The 24,054-nt window shown below is 46.5% G+C and overlaps 1 protein-coding gene across 13 annotated transcripts in view; it reads right to left on the bottom strand.

The window, feature by feature from the left end:
* Positions 1-4,106, bottom strand: part of LOC100278251 (protein HESO1) — a 36,182-nt gene extending 32,076 nt beyond the window's left edge. For 2 of the 13 annotated variants that reach the window (XM_020540892.3, XM_035960939.1), the window contains exons 1-8: positions 3,991-4,106; positions 3,781-3,812; positions 3,355-3,543; positions 2,401-2,580; positions 2,125-2,309; positions 1,935-2,030; positions 1,496-1,541; positions 1,286-1,392 (exon numbers count right to left, since the gene is read on the bottom strand). In XM_020540892.3, the coding sequence (XP_020396481.1) occupies positions 1,286-1,392; positions 1,496-1,541; positions 1,935-2,030; positions 2,125-2,309; positions 2,401-2,580; positions 3,355-3,543; positions 3,781-3,812; positions 3,991-4,055 (900 nt within the window). In that variant the 5' untranslated portion in view covers positions 4,056-4,106. Of the gene's footprint in view, positions 1-1,285; positions 1,393-1,495; positions 1,547-1,934; positions 2,031-2,124; positions 2,310-2,400; positions 2,581-2,644; positions 2,802-3,354; positions 3,544-3,780 lie in introns of all 13 variants that reach the window. The other 11 variants (XM_020540890.3, XM_008653038.4, XM_020540891.3 and 8 more) reach the window with 9 other exon arrangements.
* Positions 4,107-24,054: the final 19,948 nt, after the last annotated feature.

The raw sequence follows: 24,054 nt of genomic DNA, 5'->3' as shown, positions 1-24,054 counted from the left end.
CGAATAGGGTAGACAGCGTGGATGGCGACAGACCACGGCGAGATCCTGGGCGCGAAGAAGTGGACGCAGATGGCTGCCCGGACAGCGATTCGGCATAGAAGGTCGCAGATGTGACAGACTTCGTGGACGGCGACGGAGAAGAAGGCCACGACGGTGCTCAAGTCTCTGGTGAGCCGGACGGACGGCGTTGCGAACAGCACTGGAGGGGCTGAGTCGACGTAGAAGATGGTCGTGACACCGACGGCGGGCGGCAGACGCGCAGACGACGCGCGATGGACGAGGAAGAGCGCAGACAGCGCACAGACGAGGCAGGCGCAGACGGCGGCGGACGCGCGAACGACGCGCAGATGACTGCGCGCGGACGAGGGCGGCGGACGAGGACGGCAGACGAGGCAGCACAGACGATGGCGAACGAGGGCGAGGAGGGCCGCGACGGCCGCCGAGCAGGGAGGTCCGCGACGACGGCTATAAAACCCTAATCGAAACCTCCTCTGTTACCATGTTACTAACCTTAGGATTAACAGTCCATTATCAGTCCCTAAGGACTATTATATATATAGGCAGTGGGCCTGGGCCAAATGGGCCTTAACAAATATTACGCTGCCTCGGCTAGGAAGGAGGCCAAAGATTTTGGGTAAGGAGCTCGATGCCACAACATATGATGTCGAGCTCCCTACCAGGTCCCTGTCAGGCAAGCCTCCACACATCGGCCACGCCACATAACTCGGTGCCATGAGTCACAGCATTGAGACGTGTTACCTTGGCACTGTGACCCACGGCACCAGCTCAAGGTTCAAAGGTAAAACGTGCAGGGGTCTAAATTTGATATTTTAAAAAAAATCTCAAAATTTAAAAACGGTAAATTATTCTGGTCTTTTGATTTTAATTGTACGGTTGGAGGTCATGGCCCTAAAACACAAAAATAATTCTTGGCCAATGCAATACTTGACAAAAAAAAAGGAAGCTAAACTAGCAAAGGTTTAGGGGTATGGCACAATTAGTGCCTCGTGCCATAGTTCATGACTAAAATGCCCAAGTACAGAAATTAACATGTCAACACAGGTACATAATGAGAATTTATGCAAATGTAGTTCAAGATTATCTAACTAAATATGCTATTTGCTATAAGAAAACTGTGTATAGTATTAAACGCAAGTGTGTGTGACAAGCTCATCCAACATACTAATACCAAGGAGCAATTATAAAACATGTTTATATATATTCAGTTATGACAAGTAACCTCAACCGCAAACATAAGTAGAAGATGAACCTTATAGTTACTCACTTTACTTATCAATGATACAAACAGTTCAGCGACAGATTCTTTATTTCTACTCCCAAAATCCCTAAACCGTAAAGCATTCCTCTCAATGCTTTCGCAATCTAACCCATCTGCAAGAATGACAATATAGAAAGTTATCCGTGGTTTCAGTTGAAAACTTAGCAGAATAATGCCAGTAAAAGGAAAAACAAAGAACAAGCATCATAGAGTAACCTTTTAACAAGTCAGAGAACGCAGGCAATATTGGAGGATGCCGGGTCTGCACTGCACATTGATGCTTATCTTCTTAGCCATGCATCTAATGAGTTGCTACTCAAACACTACCATTAAGGAAAATGGAGTAAAATCCATTTTTTCTGGTACATAGAATGCAATAGCATGAAGTGTAGGAATTTAGACTGAGGAAGTGTAGAAGAAGGGTATCTATCATGTTTTCTGAACTGGCATAAAGCATATCCAGAATTTGTCGATAGTAAAGAAGATAATTCATAATTTCCCCAATAAGTATCGTCTTATTTTCTATACAAATGAATCCAAAGTTTGTGTCTTCAAATGCAGATTGGTTAGTAGGTCAATTAATTAAAACAAAAGGTAATGGGACAGTTACTTGCAATTTAATAACCAAACCAAAATAATAATTAACCCATGGTACCTGCAAATGGAAAGCAACTAGTGAAATAATTGACATGGAGCTCATAGTTAGTTGTCTTGGGGTATTCAGATCATGTACCTTAGCCCAGAACTTAACCTGAAGAACAAATGGGAAAAGGAAAAGATTATTGCCACATAGTTTCAATTCATCACATCACTTTGCTAAGTTACTAGAACGAAGATTGCATTACCAAGTAACTTAGTATCTGAAACCTTTCATCAAGTGAGGAAACAAATTTAATGATCATTGACCTTGTCATGCCATCTTTGTTTTCAACCGAAATATCACATTCGACCCCTGTGCCACGATCAATAACCTTCAGTATAGGCACCCTAGCACTTACAATAGGTAAAACCCCACAGAAAATTCCACTCCCTGGATGGATCAGAAAAAATAGGTTTAATATATTTATAAATATCAATGGCCACACAATGAATATCTGAAAATAGTCTGGGGAAATACTTACTCTGATAAGAAAATAGAACCTTGGAAAATTTCTTGATAATAGAGATCATTTGCTTGCGAGTATATTGCTCATCAGTATTAGCACTAAAATTGATAGAGAGGTCCAGGTCACTGTGAGGAGTAAATAAATCCATCGTGAATGATCCAAATGGTTCCACAACCGGAGACCCACTGTTGCTACCTGAAATTTGTGTTAGATAAAGGTCAAATCAATGGAAAAAATTATTTGCAGACCAAATGCAAACCGGGATCTTTGCAGCCCCTCACAAACTGGAGAATAGGTCCCACGTGCAAGTCCACCAGCTGTTACAGAATAGCGTTCTGGTTGCTGTTGCTGCTGCTGCATATGAGGCCTACTCTCCTGTTTACGATGAGCTGTAGGAATCCTGGTTTACATCTAGGCTGCAGCAAAAAAAAATCCAAATCAATATGCATGAGACATAGTTCAACGTTCTGATGTGACTGGTACATGATTTCCTGAACATCTACAACTTGTGTCATTGCTCAGTGAGTTTACCCCCAATACAGTTCTGTTTTAGCAGCAGACTAGCAATAGGCCAATACAACCTCTGTGTATTCCCTTTTGTTTTTGGAAAATTCTTCATGTTTCCTAATACTTATTAAACCAGTACAAGGTGAAACATCAGGTGGCATGTGATGATATATCCAGTTACCTGAACAATTTGATGCATCAGCCCAGGACATAAACTACTACTATCAGCATTGTACTGGTATTGCACCCCGGAATCACCTAGACTTTCCTCCACACAAGGAGACTGAGACTGATTTCGGAGACTCAAAAATGAAGAGAATTTTCAGAAAATGAATTAATGAATAAATGAGATCAACTGCAAATTCTATAACTAATCAACAGTCAGCATTCTTATTGTTTATTTTTAGACTAGAAGTTGATGACTATATTCAAACAATCGATAATATGCAAGAAATGGTATACCAAATCTTTGATTCACCATCTTCCTGAAGACATCAACCAAGGTGTTGCGCTGGTCATAGTCAAGCGGCTTGGGACGTAGAATGGCATACGCCTCGAGAAGCAACTGATTCAAAGCTGGAAGCAGACTGGGATTGACTGATATTGCAGTCAACTCCTCCAGCTCCAGACATTCAGCATGCCTGCTTAACACTACACAGCAAAAGACAAGAGAACTTGTTATATCTTCCAAAACCCACAATCCGGCATAGATCAACAGTTGCATCTGAAAAGCAGCAAAATCTGCTTTGGCAGTTTAATTTCTGGAGCGCAAGGGCCCAGCTGCACGCCTGCACATGGAAGCATGAACTGCGGGCAGCATACGTGCTGCAAGGAAATAGATATAGACAGGGGAGAGAGCAGCAAGCATAAGGAACTAGCAGGAAGTACCTTGAGAATCCCATGTGCTTGCCTCGCTGCACCTGCAACAAGGAAAGAGCAAAATCATTCCCCACAACAGCAACAGCGCGCGCTAGCAGAAATGCGATCCCCATTCTGGCGAGCACCCCGAAAGAGAGAGAGAAGGGAACCAAATCGATCGTCTCCCATGGAGTAGATTGAACTTGGGGTTGGACGGGGAAATTAGAGAGAGAGAGTAACCGCGAGGAGTCGGAATCGGTGTCTGTGTCATAAGACACGGAGGAGATGGCCGCCAGAGTAGCCATGGCGAAGGAACACCCGACGCACCCTCTTTAATCTCTTTAATGTGTTTGTTTGGTTTTTGGCTTTAGATTTTGCCCCCTAAAACCAAACAAATGGCTGGATCCAGGAAGCAGTTTTTTATAAAAGCTTTCTTACAATGCAAAATTAAAACACACCTGGATCTACTTTTAGTAGCTTTTAGATGCAACTGTGAAAACATATATCGAAGAACTTTTAATTGTTTTCAATTGTTTGCACCAAACGGGTTTTAACTTTTTAACAGCTCACAACATCTTTTTCCACGGCTCACAGCCTACAACAGCTTTTTTCATAGCTTACAGCCTACAACAGCTTTTTCCACAGTCACAGTCCAACCAAACAAACTCATAGACAGACCCCAACTCATACAAAATGTTGACCACCAAAAGTGCCCAACGGTCCGGTCCTTGGCCCAGACAATCCGTACCCCCGCGATCAGATTAACTTGAGCGATTATTTTTATCTTATGTGTTTCTGAAGCTGTAAAACTCGTTCCTAAGGGAGCGCGGGGTAAGTTCCGAAGTTACAAAAGTCGTTCCTAAGAGAGCGGAGTAAGTTTCGATGCTACAAAAGTCGTTTCTAAGGGAGCGCAGAGTAAGTTTTTAAGCTCAGAAGTCGTTCCTAAGGGGATGCAAAGCTAAAAATTCCACCGAAATAGAAGGTGAAGAAGCTCCAAAGTCGTTCCTAAGGGGATGCAGAGCTTAAAGACTTCAAAGTCGTTCCTAAGGGGATGTAGAGTCTTTCGTGTTCCAGTGTGGGCGTGCGTGTGTGTATTCGACGTCACCATCATTTTGCATCGTATCGTCGCATCATTTTGCATAACATTATATCATACATCATATCGCATCAACGACAAAAAGTTTGGATACGAAGCAAATCTTCGGCAATACTTTGTTGAACGAAAATGTGTTGAGGCACGAAGCAAACTTCGGGAAAATAATTTTATTAGACGCCATAGAAGGGGTTTCTTTCTTTACGAAGCATTAAAAGAAGGAAAGGTGTTTTTCGCCGAAGACTCAAAAACGGTATGTGCGTAAATTTCATGCATCGCAAAGAAATATATCACAGCAACTTACATGACTAATTGATTGTTCCATACATCAAATGTTACACAGTATTATTACAATAAAGTTCAATCTTCCTTAAGTATTTTCTCCGCAGCTTCGTTCAACAGTTTGTCGACGATGGAGTCAGCAATGCTCATTATATCCAATGCTTCTTTCATGACTGGATCGGCTAGGGGTTGTATGGTTTAGGCAGCGGTGATAGTTCGGCTATAATAAGCAAACTGTTAGTTCGAAGCCGGAAAATAAACGTCGAAGCTAAAATTCAAAAAACAATATTGTCGGCGTTTCGACCCCGGGGGGTCCCTGGACCGACGAGTAAATTGTCGCTGCGTGTCCCAGCCCAGATGGGTCGGCGCGAGACGGAGCACAAGGGGGAAACAATAAGGGGAACCGCGGCCTCGTGTTGTCCTGCGCCTAGGGCGGATGCGCTTGCAGTAGGGGGTTACAAGCGTTCGCGAGGGAGAGAGTGAGAGCCTACGCGCCAGCCCGTCCTCCCGCGCGGCCACCCTCTTGTATGAGGGCCCTGGACCTTCCTTTTATAGATGTAAGGAGAGGGTCCAGGTGTACAATGGGGGGTGTAGCAATGTGCTAACGTGTCTAGCAGAGGGAAGCCAGAGTCCTATGTACAGGCCGACGTGGCTGTCGGAGAGGTTTTGGTGCCCTGTTCATGTGATGTCGTGGCCATCGGAGGAGCGCTTGAGCCCTGTAGGAGCACAGCTGTCGGACCTGTCGGGTCCTTGCTGACATCTCCTTGCTTCCGTAGGGGGCTGAGAACCGTCGTCGTCATGGAGCACGCGGGGTGCCATCATTACTTGTTTTACCGGGTCGAGCCAGATGGGACGCCGGTCTTGTTCCCCGTAGCCTGAGCTAGCTAGGGGTAGGGTAATGATGGGCCCCCCTGTGGCGTGGTCGGTTCGAGCCCAAGGTCGGGCGAGGTGGTGATTCCTCCGAGGTCGAGGCTGAGTCCGAGCCCTAGGGTCGGGCGAGGCGGAGTTCGTCGTCCGAGGTCGAGGTTGAGTCCGAGCCATGGGGTCGGGCGAGGCGGAGACCATCTTCCGAGGTCGAGGTGGAGTCCGAGCCCTGGGGTCGGGCGAGGCGGAGATCGTCTTCCGAGGTCGAGGTGGAGTCCGAGCCGTGGGGTCGGGTGTAACGCCCCGAATTTTTGCAGTTGAATTTTTTTTCTTTTCTTTACTCGCCAAAATTCGGGCGTTACCTTTTCTTTTTCTTTTTCCCTCGCTAAACCTTGACCTTTTCCAAAGTTCTAGCGGGATTCGGTTTGGAATTCCCGTATGTATAAAAACCCTAAATACTTTATGTTGTTTGATGCACCATGCCGAACCTTGCATTTCTTTTGATTGCTTTGAAAGTGCAAATGCATTCATGTAGAAAGATCGGATTTCGAAAATGTTTTCTTTCTCTTTTCTTTCTCTTTTCTCTCTCTCTTTCTCTCTCCTTTTTTTTCTCTCTCTCCCGCGCCGTGGGCCGACCCCGGCCGGCCCAGCCGCCCCCTGGCGCCCCCCCCTGGGCCCAATAGGCCCAACCGCCCCCCCCCCACCTCCCCTTTTTCCCCAAACCCTCTCCCTCTCCCTCTCATTTTCTCTCATTTTCTCTCCCTCTCCCTAAGCCGCCGCCCCTACCCCTGCCCTAAGCCGCCGCCGCCCCCTGCCCAACCGCCGCCCTCGGCCGCCCCTGCCGCCGGCCGCCCCTCGCCGTCGCGCCCCTCCCCGGTGAGCTCCCCCTCCCCCTCTCCTCCCTCCCCCATCCCCTCCCCCCTTTCCCCATGGCCGGTTCGGCCGCCCCCCTGCCCCGCCGGTTCGGCCGCCCCGCCCCCCGGTTCGGCCGCCCCCTGCGCCGCCCCCCGCCCCCCGGTTCGGCCGCCCCTGCGCCCAGCGGCTCGGCCGCCCCGCCCCCTGCTCGGCCGCCCCCCTGCGCCGCCCGCGCCCGCGCCCCGCCTAGGGCCGGTTCAACCGCCCTAGGGCCGGTTCAACCGCCCCCCCCCTCTGTTTTTTTTATTTTTTTTTTATTATTTTATTTTATTTACTTTCTGTGATCATAATTACTGTATTTTAAGTAGGCTAATCACTGTTCATGCTATGGGAAAATAGGAAGTTTAATTTAAAATTCCGTTATGCTATTGACGCACGTAGTTAATTGTTTACCCTGTGCAATGTTGATCAACTAAAAGTGATTAGGTTTCCATTAGTGTATATGTAACAGAATTATTTTGTTAAAAACCAATTGTAATTGATCGTTAGCGCATAAGATTTAACCCCCTGCGAGACCTTTCCCGTTTCTTTCTAACCATAACAAATGCGTTATCGAATGTCATACTTGATGCATATTCGCTTTATTTCTTATCTTGTATGGTGTACTGTTCTTTTGTATTAAATATGTGGATGGATGTATGTATGTTTGCGCTCGCATAGAGAACGATCCGGTCGAAGAGCCCGAGGAATTCGCAGGAGAAGCCCCTGAGCAGCAGTCGTTTGGTGGAGGCAAGTGTCCTTTGACCTATCTATGTCCTATTCATTCTTTAATTCACCTCCCGCATTACACATTTATACCTAAGGATTGACTAGCTTTTGTTATCCATGTCCTTGTTTACCTATTTGGGTCGGATTATTACTACTTAGTCTGATGCTATTGCTCAACTCTAATCAATGAACATGATGTGATTATCTATGATACGCTGTTTTCCCGTTCTTCTTTATGATATACTTGTGGTTTTCAAGGGGACTCGAGCGGTTTCTCGAGTGCCTCTCTGTAAGGACCTGTTCTATGGATGACCGCCCGGGAAAACAGTGCAACCATGAGGGTGGAATGGGGTGCCCTTAGCTGAATAATTAGAGGATCCGGGGTGTAGTTCACTTAGCCGTCGTGCCGTCAATGGGGCTCGGTGTATGCGGCTCGCTCTGCCAAGTTTGGGTTCGCCCCTTGGGGAGGAGTGCGGTGCATTTAGGAAACCTAACGGGTGGCTACAGCCCCGGGGAATCTTTGTAAAGGCTTCGTAGTGATGCCCTGCTGGATCACCTTGGTAGTGATCAATGGAGAGTCATGATCTCCGGGCAGAATGGGAATCACGGCTTGTGGGTAAAGTGCACAACCTCTGCAGAGTGTTATGAAACTGATATATCAGCCGTGCTCGCGGTTATGAGCGGCCAAGGGAGCTCCAATGATTAGTGATACTTGATCAGAGACATTGTGGTACAGGTGGTTATGAGATTGATGGTTCTGGTTATGGTTATGGTGCTGGTGAGTGGTATTCTTTCCGTTTGGAAAGGATACACTGGGTTAATAACTTGGGTTAATGTTAAAACCTGGCTTTCTACTAGTAAGTAATAACCTGACCAACTAAAAGCAACTGCTTGACTTATCCCCACATAAAGCTAGTCCACTACAGCCAAACAGGATACTTGCTGAGTATGTTGATGTGTACTCACCCTTGCTCTACACACCAAACCCCCCCCCCAGGTTGTCAGCATTGCAACCACTGCTCAGGCGAAGATGAAGCTGTGGAAGGAGACTTCCAGGAGTTCCAAGATTACGACGAGTTCTAGGTGTGGGTTAGCGGCAACCCCCAGTCGGCTGCCTGTGAAGGCCGCGTTATCTACGTTTCTTTTCCGCACTTTGATTTATTGTAAGAACTATATGGACGTCTCAGACGTATGATGTAATCGACTATTTCCCTTATTAATACTATTTTGAGCACTGTGTGATGATGTCCATATTATGTAACTGCTGTGTACGTGAATAACTGATCCTGGCACGTACATGGTTCGCATTCGGTTTGCCTTCTAAAAACCGGGTGTGACATAAGTGGTATCAAAGCCGTGCTGACTGTAGGACCGCTAACCTAGAGTAGAATGGTCGTTCTAAGGACTATAGACCTCTGTCTCTTCCTTGACTTTGATATCCCTTCAAAAGTTGGTCCTACTGACCAAACCTATGTTCTACTACATATTATACCTTGCTGAAAATTATGTTTCATTCTGATCCTTCATTTACTTATTACTTGCTGGTCATATTAATTCTGTTCTCACCCTTTTGCTTGCGATGTCTTTTGTAGATGGCTCGACTTAGACACACTGCACGAAAGTCAGTCATCCCCTTCTTACCCTCCCGTCTTGCTGAGCGTCCGCTTCGCCGTCCCGTGGCCGGACAGTCCAGCCACTTGGAGAGACTACACCACCGCCTGCGTGAGGAGCAGGAGCGTCGACGACAGGAGCAGCGGAGCTCTTCCCTCTCGCTCCACCAGGAGATAGAGTCTGTGAGGAGCTGCTCCCCTGTGCTTTCTCTGGAGCCGCCCCCTGCACCACCACTGGGCGCCCCAGCTTCTGGAGTAGCTGCTGGAGGAGACCCAGACGACGGAGGAGGCGACGACAGCTCGAGCCACGACACCGACTTCTCTGCTAATCCTGAGCCGGAAGGATGGGTTGCTCGACCCATCACTCGCGACGCTGCTCGCGGGTGTCACTTCCATGATGCGCTCGACACCCTGCTACGTCGGGCATTTGACCGGCATACTTGGTCCGTCGAGTATCGCTGTGTGGTCTACCAGCATAGTCGCGGGGTCTACCCGGACCGCTGGGAGGCGACTTGCTTGGTGCGCTGCCCGGAGGACAGTCTCCAGGGTGCAGAGGCCTGTTCAGAGCACTATTCTATCTCTGAGCGGGACTCAGCTGAGGCAGCCATGCAAGATGCTGCACGGCGTGCGCTTTCGCACTACTGCTCGGTTTTCGGTGGGGCAGCTGACGGTCTTGACCTGAAGTATTACCCCCGCCGTTCATCTGGCAGCACAGGAGGCGTGATTGTCTCACCTGTCGGTGAGGGCAATCCTAGGTTGAGCAGCACAGTCAACCTAGCCGCCGTGCTAAACACGGAGCTGGACCATGCATTAGACGAGCTGAGTAGGGCTCGTGCTGAGATCGCCCTGCTGCGGGCTGAGCGCGCGGAACGTCGTTTTCTGGACGGTGGATCCCCCGCTCCCGTTGGGACTCAGCACCCGTACCGCTCACCTCAGCGTGGACACCAGTCTTATGGCAATCCCGCCTGCAAGACCAAGATAACTCTAGAACCATAGATCGTTAGAGTTGGATCTTGTAATTAATACGAAATATATACATAGAAGCTTCAGTCTTAGCGTTAGCCTCGATCTTAGTTAGTTTTAGTTAGACAGGGTAGTTTGCTATATCCTGTGCATTTATGTTTGTCATGATGAACTATGTTTGGTTTGGATCTTTGTAATGATTGTCACCAGAGTGTGGGTATCCCCTGCATTTTGGTCTACATACTATGTCAATAAAGTTAGTTATATAGTTGGGAAACCCATTATTCTCCTTTCCTCTTTATCTGAGAAGCTGTGTGGTCTGTGTTGGAGATCAGTGAAGATGCTCATCTGTTCAGTGCTGTTGGAGAATTCTATACTCTTTTCTCATGCTGCAAGCTTTGCCAGATCAGTTCTGATGTGTGGTTGCGTTCTGCAGATGTCAGAGAACAGCCGTAGAGGAGGAAGGCGTGCTCAGCAGGAGCGAGCCACTCCGCAGGATGAGGTGCCCCAGCAGCAGCACCTGCCGCCCCCGCCCCCGATGTCGATTGAGCAGATGTTTCTGATGCAGACTCAGGCAGTTCAAGCCATCGGTCAGACTCTGGCCGCCATTCAGCAGCAGCAGCAGCAGCAACAGCAGCAGGCTCCACCCCAGCCTCAGATGCCTCAGATGCCTAGAGATAAGCGTGCTGAATTCATGAGAGGTCATCCACCAACGTTCGCTCATTCTTCTGACCCCATGGATGCTGAAGATTGGCTGCGCACTGTGGAGCGGGAGTTGCATACCGCTCAGTGCGATGACAGGGAGAAAGTTCTGTATGGTCCCCGTCTGTTGAGAGGAGCAGCCCAGTCATGGTGGGAGTCTTACCTCGCCACCCATGCCAACCCCGACACCATCACCTGGGAAGAATTCAGATGTAGCTTTCGTCAGTACCATGTGCCTGCAGGTCTGATGACAGTGAAGAAGGAGGAGTTCCTGGCCCTTAAGCAAGGGTCATCGTCTGTCAGTGAGTATCGGGACAGGTTTCTGCAATTGTCTCGCTATGCTCCTGAAGATGTCAACACCGACGCCAAGCGACAGTACCGTTTCCTGAGAGGCTTGGTTGACCCTCTGCAGTATCAGCTGATGAACCACACCTTCCCGACATTCCAGCACCTGATTGACAGAGCAATCATGACAGAAAGGAAGCGCAAGGAGATGGAAGATCGTAAGCGCAAGATCAGTGGACCCCAGCCTGGGAGCAGCAGCCGTCCCCGTTTCTCAGGCAATCAACCTCAGCAGTTCAGGCAGAACCAGCGTCCACCTCAGCAGCATCAGCAGCGTCAGCAGTATCAGCAGTTCCAAAGGCAGTACCCTCAGAATCAGTACCAGAACCGTCAGAGCAATCAGTCAGGAGGTCAGTTTCAAAGGCAGAATCAGCAAGCACCTCGTCTTCCTGCCCCAGCAAATCAGCAGAACAGTCAGGCAGCACCAGCTCAGGTTGGAAACAGGGCATGTTTCCACTGTGGAGAGCAAGGCCATTGGGTGATGCAATGTCCAAAGAAGGATTGGCTGTGGATCCGAAGAAAGTGGCAGACATTCTGAACTGGAAAGCGCCAACGGATGCTCGAGGAATCAAGAGCTTCATTGGAATGGCCGGATATTATCGGCGATTCATTGAAGGGTTTTCGAAGATTGCGAAGCCAATGACAGCGTTGCTAGGCAACAAAGTTGAGTTCAAGTGGACCCAGAAATGCCAAGAGGCCTTTGAAGCGCTGAAAGAGAAGTTGACTACAGCGCCTGTCCTAGTCTTGCCTGATGTGCACAAGCCCTTCTCGGTGTATTGTGATGCTTGTTACACAGGTTTGGGATGTGTGTTGATGCAAGAGGGAAGAGTTGTGGCTTACTCGTCCCGACAGCTGAAGGTTCATGAGAAGAACTACCCCATCCATGATCTAGAGTTGGCAGCAGTGGTTCACGCACTGAAGACATGGAGGCACTATCTGTATGGACAGAAATGCGATGTTTACACAGATCACAAGAGTCTGAAGTACATATTCACTCAGTCAGAGTTGAACATGAGGCAACGAAGATGGTTAGAATTGATCAAAGACTATGAGTTGGAGATTCATTACCATCCAGGCAAAGCAAACGTAGTGGCAGATGCTTTGAGCCGAAAGAGTCAAGTCAATCTGATGGTCGCTCGTCCGATGCCTTATGAGTTGGCCAAGGAATTTGACAGGTTGAGTCTCGGATTTCTGAACAATTCGCGAGGAGTCACAGTTGAATTGGAACCTACCTTGGAGCGCGAAATCAAAGAAGCGCAGAAAAATGATGAGAAGATCAGTGAGATTCGGCGATTGATTCTAGATGGCAGAGGCAAAGACTTTCGAGAAGATGCAGAAGGAGTGGTATGGTTCAAAGACCGCTTGTGTGTTCCCAATGTCCAGTCTATTCGGGAGTTGATTCTTAAGGAAGCTCATGAGACAGCCTATTCGATTCACCCTGGCAGTGAGAAGATGTATCAGGATCTGAAGAGGAAATTCTGGTGGTACGGAATGAAAAGGGAAATCGCAGAGCATGTGGCTATGTGCGATAGTTGTCGAAGAATTAAGGCAGAACACCAGAGACCAGCTGGATTGTTGCAACCGTTGCAGATCCCTCAGTGGAAATGGGATGAAATTGGCATGGATTTCATAGTCGGATTGCCTCGCACTCGAGCCGGCTACGATTCCATTTGGGTAGTAGTGGACCGTTTGACCAAGTCAGCCCACTTCATACCTGTCAAGACCAACTACAACAGTGCAGTATTGGCAGAATTGTATATGTCTCGGATCGTTTGTCTTCATGGTGTGCCAAAGAAGATAGTGTCAGACAGAGGAACGCAGTTCACCTCTCATTTCTGGCAGCAGTTGCATGAAGCCTTGGGCACGCATCTGAATTTCAGTTCAGCTTACCACCCGCAGACAGATGGCCAGACCGAAAGAACCAATCAAATTCTTGAAGATATGTTGAGAGCATGTGCGTTGCAAGATCAGTCCGGATGGGACAAGCGATTGCCTTATGCGGAGTTTTCCTATAACAACAGTTACCAGGCCAGTTTGAAGATGTCACCGTTTCAAGCGCTGTATGGAAGGAGTTGCAGAACTCCGTTGCAATGGGATCAGCCTGGGGAAAAGCAAGTGTTTGGGCCAGACATTTTGCTCGAAGCCGAAGAGAACATCAAGATGGTTCGAGAGAATCTGAAGATAGCGCAATCAAGGCAGCGAAGCTATGCAGACACAAGAAGAAGAGAGCTGAGTTTCGAAGTCGGAGACTTTGTCTATCTGAAAGTGTCACCGATCAGAGGAGTCAGAAGATTCGGAGTGAAAGGCAAGCTAGCACCCCGCTACATTGGTCCGTATCAGATTCTTGCAAGACGTGGAGAAGTGGCTTATCAGCTCAGTTTGCCAGAGAATTTGTCTGCTGTGCATGATGTCTTTCATGTGTCTCAGTTGAAGAAGTGCTTGCGTGTGCCGGAAGAGCAGTTGCCAGTGGAAGGTCTGGAAGTCCAGGAGGACTTGACCTACGTTGAGAAGCCAGTGCAAATCCTTGAGGCTGCAGACCGAGTCACCCGAAGGAAGACCATCAGAATGTGCAAAGTCAGATGGAATCACCACTCTGAGGAAGAAGCAACCTGGGAGCGTGAAGATGATCTGATGGCCAAGTACCCAGAGCTCTTTGCTAGCCAGCCCTGAATCTCGAGGGCGAGATTCTTTTAAGGGGGATAGGTTTGTAACGCCCCGAATTTTTGCAGTTGAATTTTTTTTCTTTTCTTTACTCGCCAAAATTCGGGCGTTACCTTTTCTTTTTCTTTTTCCCTCGCTAAACCTTGACCTTTTCCAAAGTTCTAGCGGGATTCGGTTTGGAATTCCCGTATGTATAAAAACCCTAAATACTTTATGTTGTTTGATGCACCATGCCGAACCTTGCATTTCTTTTGATTGCTTTGAAAGTGCAAATGCATTCATGTAGAAAGATCGGATTTCGAAAATGTTTTCTTTCTCTTTTCTTTCTCTTTTCTCTCTCTCTTTCTCTCTCCTTTTTTTTCTCTCTCTCCCGCGCCGTGGGCCGACCCCGGCCGGCCCAGCCGCCCCCTGGCGCCCCCCCTGGGCCCAATAGGCCCAACCGCCCCCCCCCACCTCCCCTTTTTCCCCAAACCCTCTCCCTCTCCCTCTCATTTTCTCTCATTTTCTCTCCCTCTCCCTAAGCCGCCGCCCCTACCCCTGCCCTAAGCCGCCGCCGCCCCCTGCCCAACCGCCGCCCTCGGCCGCCCCTGCCGCCGGCCGCCCCTCGCCGTCGCGCCCCTCCCCGGTGAGCTCCCCCTCCCCCTCTCCTCCCTCCCCCATCCCCTCCCCCCTTTCCCCATGGCCGGTTCGGCCGCCCCCCTGCCCCGCCGGTTCGGCCGCCCCGCCCCCCGGTTCGGCCGCCCCCTGCGCCGCCCCCCGCCCCCCGGTTCGGCCGCCCCTGCGCCCAGCGGCTCGGCCGCCCCGCCCCCTGCTCGGCCGCCCCCCTGCGCCGCCCGCGCCCGCGCCCCGCCTAGGGCCGGTTCAACCGCCCTAGGGCCGGTTCAACCGCCCCCCCCCCTCTGTTTTTTTTATTTTTTTTTTATTATTTTATTTTATTTACTTTCTGTGATCATAATTACTGTATTTTAAGTAGGCTAATCACTGTTCATGCTATGGGAAAATAGGAAGTTTAATTTAAAATTCCGTTATGCTATTGACGCACGTAGTTAATTGTTTACCCTGTGCAATGTTGATCAACTAAAAGTGATTAGGTTTCCATTAGTGTATATGTAACAGAATTATTTTGTTAAAAACCAATTGTAATTGATCGTTAGCGCATAAGATTTAACCCCCTGCGAGACCTTTCCCGTTTCTTTCTAACCATAACAAATGCGTTATCGAATGTCATACTTGATGCATATTCGCTTTATTTCTTATCTTGTATGGTGTACTGTTCTTTTGTATTAAATATGTGGATGGATGTATGTATGTTTGCGCTCGCATAGAGAACGATCCGGTCGAAGAGCCCGAGGAATTCGCAGGAGAAGCCCCTGAGCAGCAGTCGTTTGGTGGAGGCAAGTGTCCTTTGACCTATCTATGTCCTATTCATTCTTTAATTCACCTCCCGCATTACACATTTATACCTAAGGATTGACTAGCTTTTGTTATCCATGTCCTTGTTTACCTATTTGGGTCGGATTATTACTACTTAGTCTGATGCTATTGCTCAACTCTAATCAATGAACATGATGTGATTATCTATGATACGCTGTTTTCCCGTTCTTCTTTATGATATACTTGTGGTTTTCAAGGGGACTCGAGCGGTTTCTCGAGTGCCTCTCCGTAAGGACCTGTTCTATGGATGACCGCCCGGGAAAACAGTGCAACCATGAGGGTGGAATGGGGTGCCCTTAGCTGAATAATTAGAGGATCCGGGGTGTAGTTCACTTAGCCGTCGTGCCGTCAATGGGGCTCGGTGTATGCGGCTCGCTCTGCCAAGTTTGGGTTCGCCCCTTGGGGAGGAGTGCGGTGCATTTAGGAAACCTAACGGGTGGCTACAGCCCCGGGGAATCTTTGTAAAGGCTTCGTAGTGATGCCCTGCTGGATCACCTTGGTAGTGATCAATGGAGAGTCATGATCTCCGGGCAGAATGGGAATCACGGCTTGTGGGTAAAGTGCACAACCTCTGCAGAGTGTTATGAAACTGATATATCAGCCGTGCTCGCGGTTATGAGCGGCCAAGGGAGCTCCAATGATTAGTGATACTTGATCAGAGACATTGTGGTACAGGTGGTTATGAGATTGATGGTTCTGGTTATGGTTATGGTGCTGGTGAGTGGTATTCTTTCCGTTTGGAAAGGATACACTGGGTTAATAACTTGGGTTAATGTTAAAACCTGGCTTTCTACTAGTAAGTAATAACCTGACCAACTAAAAGCAACTGCTTGACTTATCCCCACATAAAGCTAGTCCACTACAGCCAAACAGGATACTTGCTGAGTATGTTGATGTGTACTCACCCTTGCTCTACACACCAAACCCCCCCCAGGTTGTCAGCATTGCAACCACTGCTCAGGCGAAGATGAAGCTGTGGAAGGAGACTTCCAGGAGTTCCAAGATTACGACGAGTTCTAGGTGTGGGTTAGCGGCAACCCCCAGTCGGCTGCCTGTGAAGGCCGCGTTATCTACGTTTCTTTTCCGCACTTTGATTTATTGTAAGAACTATATGGACGTCTCAGACGTATGATGTAATCGACTATTTCCCTTATTAATACTATTTTGAGCACTGTGTGATGATGTCCATATTATGTAACTGCTGTGTACGTGAATAACTGATCCTGGCACGTACATGGTTCGCATTCGGTTTGCCTTCTAAAAACCGGGTGTGACATCGGGCGAGGCGGAGACCGTCTTCCGGTGTCGAGGTGGAGTCCGAGCCCTGGGGTCGGGCGAGGCGGAGTCCGTCGTCCGAGGTCGAGGTTGAGTCCGAGCCCTGGGGTCGGGCGAGGCGGAGCTTCCTATGGCGCCTGAGGCTGGACTTGGCGGCTGTCAGCCTCACCCTGACGGGTGGCACAGCAGTCGGAGCAGCGCAGGCGGCGCTGTTTTCCTGTCAGGTCAGCCAGTGGAGGGGCAAAGTGACTGCGGTCACTTCGGCTCTGTCGACTGAAGAGCACGCGTCAGGATAAGGTGTCAGGCGATCCTTGCATTGAATGCTCCTGCGATCCGGTCGGCTGGCGAGGCGATCTTGGCCAAGGTTGCTTCTCCGCGAAGCCTGCCCAAGCTGGGCCTCGGGCGAGTCGGAGGTGTGCCCGTTGCTTGAGGAGGCCCTCGGGCGAGGCGTGAATCTGCCTGGGTCTGCTGTTCCTGCCCGAGGCTGGGCTCGGGCGAGGCGAGATCGTGTCCCTTGAGCGGACAGAGCTTTGTCCTGTGTCGCGCCCATCAGGCCTTTGCAGCTTTGTGCTGATGGTGTTTACCAGCCGAGTTCAAGAGTCTTAGGGGTACCCCTAATTATGGTCCCCGACAGTAGCCCCCGAGCCTCAAAGGGAGTGTGGGGTACTCGCTTGGAGGCTTTGTCACACTTTTTTGCAAGGGGACCAGCCTCTCTCGGTTGCATTTTGTTCCGGTGGGTGCGCGCGAGCGCACCCGCCAGTGTAGCCCCCGAGGCCTCGGAGGAGTGGTTTGACTCCTTCGAGGTCTTAACGCCTTTCGTGATGCCTCGGCCGGTCTGATTGTTCCCTCATGCGAACTGGTCGTAGCCCGGGTGCATAGTCAGGTTCCAAGTTCTCGGGCTGGTATGTTGACGTCATCAACGGTTTGCCCGGAGTCGGGTTTGCGAGAGCAGCCCCCGAGCCTCCGCACAGAGCGAGAGGACGGTCAAGGACTGACTCGGCTTTTTTCATACGCCCCTTCATCGCCTTTCCGCAAGGAGGAGGGGGGAAAGCGCCATGTTTCCCTCGGAGGGCGCCGAACATGGTGTCTCCAGTGAGTTGCTAACGGGTGATCCGAGTGGACGCCCATGCCCCGTTCGATAAGGGTCGGCTAGTGGCCCAGAGGCGCGCTCCAAAAGTACCTCCAGGTGATTTGCCTGACCCGGTCCCGTTTGATAGGGTCCGAGGGCTCGATGTCTCCCTCTGATGGGATTCTGTTACAGAATCGCTCCTGCTGGTCTCAGAAATGTCCTAGGATACCTCGGGAGCGTAGCCCGAGCCTTGGCCATGTATTGGACGTACCTAGAGTCATCCCTCGCTCTGCGTGTTCTAAGGCGGCTGTCGAACCCTTCGGGGGGCCAGCATTCGAACCCCTGATCAGTAGTGGGCGTTGTAACACTCCGGGTTCCACAAACAACCCGGAATGCTACTGAACTACACTTCCGACGTCCATATATAAAATTTCGGCAGCATCCCCTTTGCAAGATTGCATAAAAGAGGGGGCAACAGGGTATAAACATATATCATGACTAAAACATACTAAGTATTATTAATCGGCTAGCAAGGGAAGATAAACATACGACCTGAACTGAATTAACCAGTGCGCACAACCATATAAAGAAAACAAACTTCCTTTAACAATAAGTTTCTAATTAAATCATGGCTGCGCCTGGGCAGCGTTATTGTGAGGGTAAAAGTGGACGTGCTGCTACTCCCCTCATTCCCAACATGTATCAAGTACCTGCATTGAGTAATGCAAGAGTGAGACGACACATCTCAGCAAGTAAAATAATATCAAACAGTTTAACCACATAAGAACATTGTTTTACCACCACTTGATTCCACAACCTTCTTATTACGAAGGCGCAGCATGTATACAACGTACAACACACCTAGTTACCACACCTCGCAGGTAGAAACCACAATAGTAACATAGTAATGTCACACTTCATATATTCCTCATGAGTGCAAATGTCTGCAAATGCAAGGATGACTTCTGCCTTCATACCACTAAGGATATGAAGCCGCATCGTACCCCTCCTCGGGCAACGTACGATGCTAAAAATGTACCGTTACGGTCGGACCATAAGATCACGACATAGCTTCAAAATGCAAGATGGATGATGCGATGTGCATGTCATGCCTACAACACTTCATATAACATGATTCAAAAAGATACTTCAACTTCATCCAAGATGGGAATCAACCACATATATCATTACCAAATTATGATCATCCACAATATTAGACAATTGAGAAATAATACTTCCAAACAAATAAACTTCATCATAGAATTCAATGATTAACATAATTAAAACTTATGCATACTCAATGATAGGGAATAGGATGCAAACCAAATGGTAGCAACCACCACTGTATTTACTTGCCTTTACCGGAAGTTCGGGCAAATCCCTAAATACGATCCGGAAGTCCACCACCTGTTTTTGACACCCAACTTAGTGCACCAATTTCACATAATCAGGCTCATAAGCGACGCCGCAACTACGCACAAACTCAAACCCCGCCGCGGGTTACATCTCTCCCTACACCCACCAAACTGCAGCGGCGCTGCTTAATAATTTTATAACTTTAAAATTATGACAACAGTGGTAACAAACAAAAACTCTAGAGGCATCTACATAAAATTCCCCACAAGTTTTGTATACAATTTATAATTAAATTCCAATTTCTAATTAGCCCAAAACAGTCCACAAGATGAACCCTGTAATCTGTTTTTCTTTGTCTTTTGGACAGCGACATACCCGAATTCAAACAGCGATATCTTTTAAAATATAATTCCAAATCAAGCGCATAAGTACTCATTGGAAAGGTAAGACAAATCCCTACATGATTATCATACTGGTTAACACTAATTACCCACGAAAAATTCCCAGAAACTGCTAATACCACTGCTGTTCACCCACCTGAAAAATCTGTTTTTTTGGACAGCAACATAACCGGATTCAAACAACGATATCTCCTAAATTATAACTCCGAATCGAGCGTATAAGTACTTGTTGGAAAGATAACATAAAGCCCTACATGATTCTCATACTGATTAACACTAATTACTCCCGAAAAATCCCCAGAAACTGGTAATACTGCTGCTGTTCACCCCCCTGAAAATCTGTTTTTTTGGACAGCCCACCTACCCGGTTTCAAACGGTGATAACTTTTAATTTATAACTCCAAATTGAGCGCATAAATACTCGTTGGAAAGGTATGCCAAAGTTCTACATGATTCCCGAACTGATTCCCCTTAATTCTCCACGAAAAATGCCCAGAAATCACTAATTCTGCTGCTGTTCGTCTACCCCCTTAAAATTCTGGACAGCCCTTCTACCAAATCGCACACGCAACATCTAAACAATTGGATTGCCGCATAAAATGAACAAGAGATAAACACAAAAATCACCTTGGGTTCTCCCCCTTTTCTTCCTCCCTTCCTCCCTCCACCGAAAACCATTGAAGATTTGCACCACGCGACGGAGATCCGAGCGGCAACGAATGGCACCATGGGAGGAGGAGATGGGGGGCGGCTAGGGTTTGATGTGTGGCTGCAAGTGCTTGAGAAAGGAGGAGATGGGAGGGGAGGCGGCCAAGAGGGTAGGGGAATGGGGGGAGGGGCGGCTGCACAAAGAATGGGGGTTAGGGGGAGGGCGGCTAAGGTTATGGGGGTTAGTGGGCCGAAACAAGATTTGAGGCCCAACACGCCCACACGACGGCTCCCGACCCCGATGCAAGCACCTAACCAAAGAAATTCTACTGCCCTACTGGTGAATGTTTTTCCTCAAATTCCAAATTCCCAAAACGCAACCATCGAAAGAGAGAAAAAAAACAAAAAGAATACCCTCCAACTTCTCTTCTTTGCAAACCGGGTGTCACGCTCTACCCCCCTTAAAAAGAATTCGACCTCGAATTCCGACGCTTTTATCGGAACAACAAAAGAAAGATTAATGAATCAACAAAACTCACACATAAAGAAAAGTTCAAGTACTTCTGCTGCATCAGCTCCTCAAGCTCCTAGGATTCTAAGATACGCAGCAGACGACACTCTAGAGTCTGCTCTTGCTACACAGGAATCGGTTCTAGCTCGATTTGATGGTCTGGATTCCGCAAATACTTCCTCAACATAAAGACATGGAATACTTGGTGTACTCTGATCATAGATTCCGACAATTACATGTGCTAAGCCCAGCTGCCAACTCGGCCAAGATAGTAGACGGTCCTATATACCTCGGACCAAGCTTTACTGACACCAAATCAATCATTGACATATGCAAGTACTTCAAGGAATGTATATATGAATGCAAGGCATATAATGTTCCTATAGCCTAAACCAAACTTAGCCAAACAAGAGCAACTTCAAGAGAGCAACTTAATGCTTGCATATTTCTAGATAGCAGCACAACGGTTAATTGTTTTGCTCCTAACTCACAAAATATGCATCGAAAATTAGTAAACTAGGATTTTATGGAAAGCTTATAAAGTCCACTATACCCTTGGTATTAACATCACAACAATATTTGACACTTAGAAAGGTCAAACAATGCTAAACGTAAATTCTGTCCAGACTTTGACATAATTCAACTACCCAATTCAAAAATCCATAATTGGAGTCTCAAACATCCAATTCAGGTGCTCCCAGACTTTTTAGAAAGCTAGTAGAATTGTCTATAATTCATTTATAAACATATCAAGTTAATTCAATGCATATTAAGGTCAAAAGACACGAGAAAGGCCCTGCTGTCCAAATTTGGACAGATTCAGAGATCACACTTAAAACAGCTGTAACTTAACTTATAGATCTCCAAAAAAAATAATCCAAAATTTGTTGAAACGATTAAGAAAAGTACTACAACTTCTTTATAATTTATAATAAGTTATTCGAAGTTTAAATTGGGCAAACAAGGTCAGCTTCAAAATCTGTACATAATCTACACAGATTTCAAGACTGGACTTCAGAAAATCATAACTCCCAAACTACTAGACCTATGGTCATGAAATTTTTACACAAGTAAGATAAAGAAGTTGGCTACAACTTTTATATATAACATCTCTACAAAAAAGATGGTTTACTTTATTGAACTAGCTGCATAACTAAAACTGGTCATGCAGTCCCAATAGCAAGCAATAGATTTTATCAGGTTCATTACTCTTCTAAGATTAAGCGTTCATTGAAAGACTAATAACTTTAGGTTCTTCATTACGAGACACCTAGAACAAATATAAGTATAGAAGCAATATAATAACTTTTTAAATCATTTAAGCCTAATCTCACATCATGCAAGCAAGAATCAATTTAAGCATGTTATGTCTTCCCACATATTCATCCAAGCACATTCTATACATGATATCATAACTCCCTCCAGCTAACAAAAGTTTGCAAATATAAACTCATTGAAAAGATTATAACATTCCCTAGAACTTTTATTATAATGAGTGTCTCGGAATTGGTTTCCAAACCGATAAAACAATGCAACTCTTTTGTTACAAAACTGATAGGATTGAAACAATGGACAACTAAAATTCAAAAACCTATAACTCCTGCTATACTCAACTTAAACTACAACGAACACGCGTTGGAAAAGTTTTGAAAATTGTCCATGACTTTTGCAATAAAGTTGCACCCAAATTAATCCTTATAGCCCTCAACTCTGCATGACTTACAGCTAAACTCAGCCTGAGATACTACACATTAGAGATTCGACTTATATCCGCGCAACCACCTCTCCAAATCTATTTAACACACAGTTACAAGCAAATACCCATTAAAAAGGTACTGAAAAGACCTACAAGTTTTGCTTAAAGAGAATTCGCAAATTTGTGCTCTGCAACTATCAAAACGCGGTCGATTTATTGGTGATTATAACGACACCTAAAGTTGAGACACAACAGTGCAACAACTTCAGAGCAACCTAACTCCAATTATATGCAATGAGAATTAGAAACCCATACTCTTTGAAAAGATCATGAAATTACTAAAACTTTCATAATCCACAAAGACCAAATTATATCGTCTTCAATGTCTACTCTTCCGTACAAAATTAAAGACTCACTCTGCTAGAGACACCAACAAAGATGTTTTAAGAAACCCATATCTCTCAAATGTTTAGACCAAACATGGTGATTAAGCATCCTATGGAAAGATGAAGAAACATACTACAAAACATTCTAGATAAGTGAAGCCTGATTCAGCCTCCAACTAATTTAAAATGCCTCCCGAAACCAAACAACACATTATCAACAATAAAAAAATATAAAATGAAACCCAAGTCATTGGCAGGTGCAATCAACACTACGATTTTCCACTACCAAACTGGAATGCAACTCAACAAAGTCTTTAAATAACACTCTACCAAATAGGTTAGAACACTAAGCACAACAATCAATGAATTCAACAACCTCGTTTGTTAATGCCACTAAGGTCAAACATCCATGTATCGACAATGTATGAAACACCTGACATACCCGTCTCCAGCACTATAAAACATGGTTGTTATTACACTAGAATCCAACTACTAGAAATCTCGAAAACTATTCTGTTGACGTGAAGCAAATGGTGCTCATGTCATATAACATCTTTTTCTCCTCTCAAAAGAGATAAAATTTGCAATACTCATAAAGCAATGGAGGGATAACAACAAGAAAAACTAATGTACTTCTTGACACAGACTCATGCAAAAGCTTCATAAATATTACTTTCAACACTAAAATAATAACACGATACTATGCTCAACAGGAGTAATTGGACTTCAATAAGACAATCCACCTAACCAAACTACCTTGATTAACCTCACATACAACAATACCTCCTATTATTGCACTTGAACAATTTGTACCTAGTGATGTCATAGGATGAATTCAAAGTAGTAGACATACATGATCTATCAAACCATCATTCATATAAAAAAAATCTCCATCTGATGCAACAACCACATCATTATAGAGATAGATGACTAACAAACATAAGCAACTTCCAGTTAAACATTGACTTTGTTAAAGATAAAGCAGTCCAAATAATAATTCAACAAGCATGCATAGAGAACTGATCATATAAAAAAACTACCATATATCATCGGCGATTAAAAACAATATAAAACGGGTTGTCCATATCGTCCACATGACTAGCCTCCAACAATTAAAAATTATGCATAACCTTTTTGGCTATAGAAACAAACCATAGAAGGAAAACATGCATGCCTCTTCAACTATAATATAGACATAAAATCCACTTGAAATCACCCTATTTATTATTAAAGATAAGGTTGCACACAATAAGAAAACCTATCATGTAAACATGGTTGAACTTATCTATCCACGTCATCTTACAAATTCACTTGAGTTCTACCAGTCTCAAGATTTCATAGACAGTACAACATTGCCTTTGCTCTATGGAGACAAACCTATTGTACTC

This window comes from Zea mays, chromosome 7 (assembly GCF_902167145.1).
Source record: "Zea mays cultivar B73 chromosome 7, Zm-B73-REFERENCE-NAM-5.0, whole genome shotgun sequence".
NCBI lineage: Eukaryota > Viridiplantae > Streptophyta > Magnoliopsida > Poales > Poaceae > Zea > Zea mays.
The sequence above is the reverse complement of the archived record's forward strand: the minus strand, read 5'-3'. Positions and strand labels throughout refer to the sequence as shown.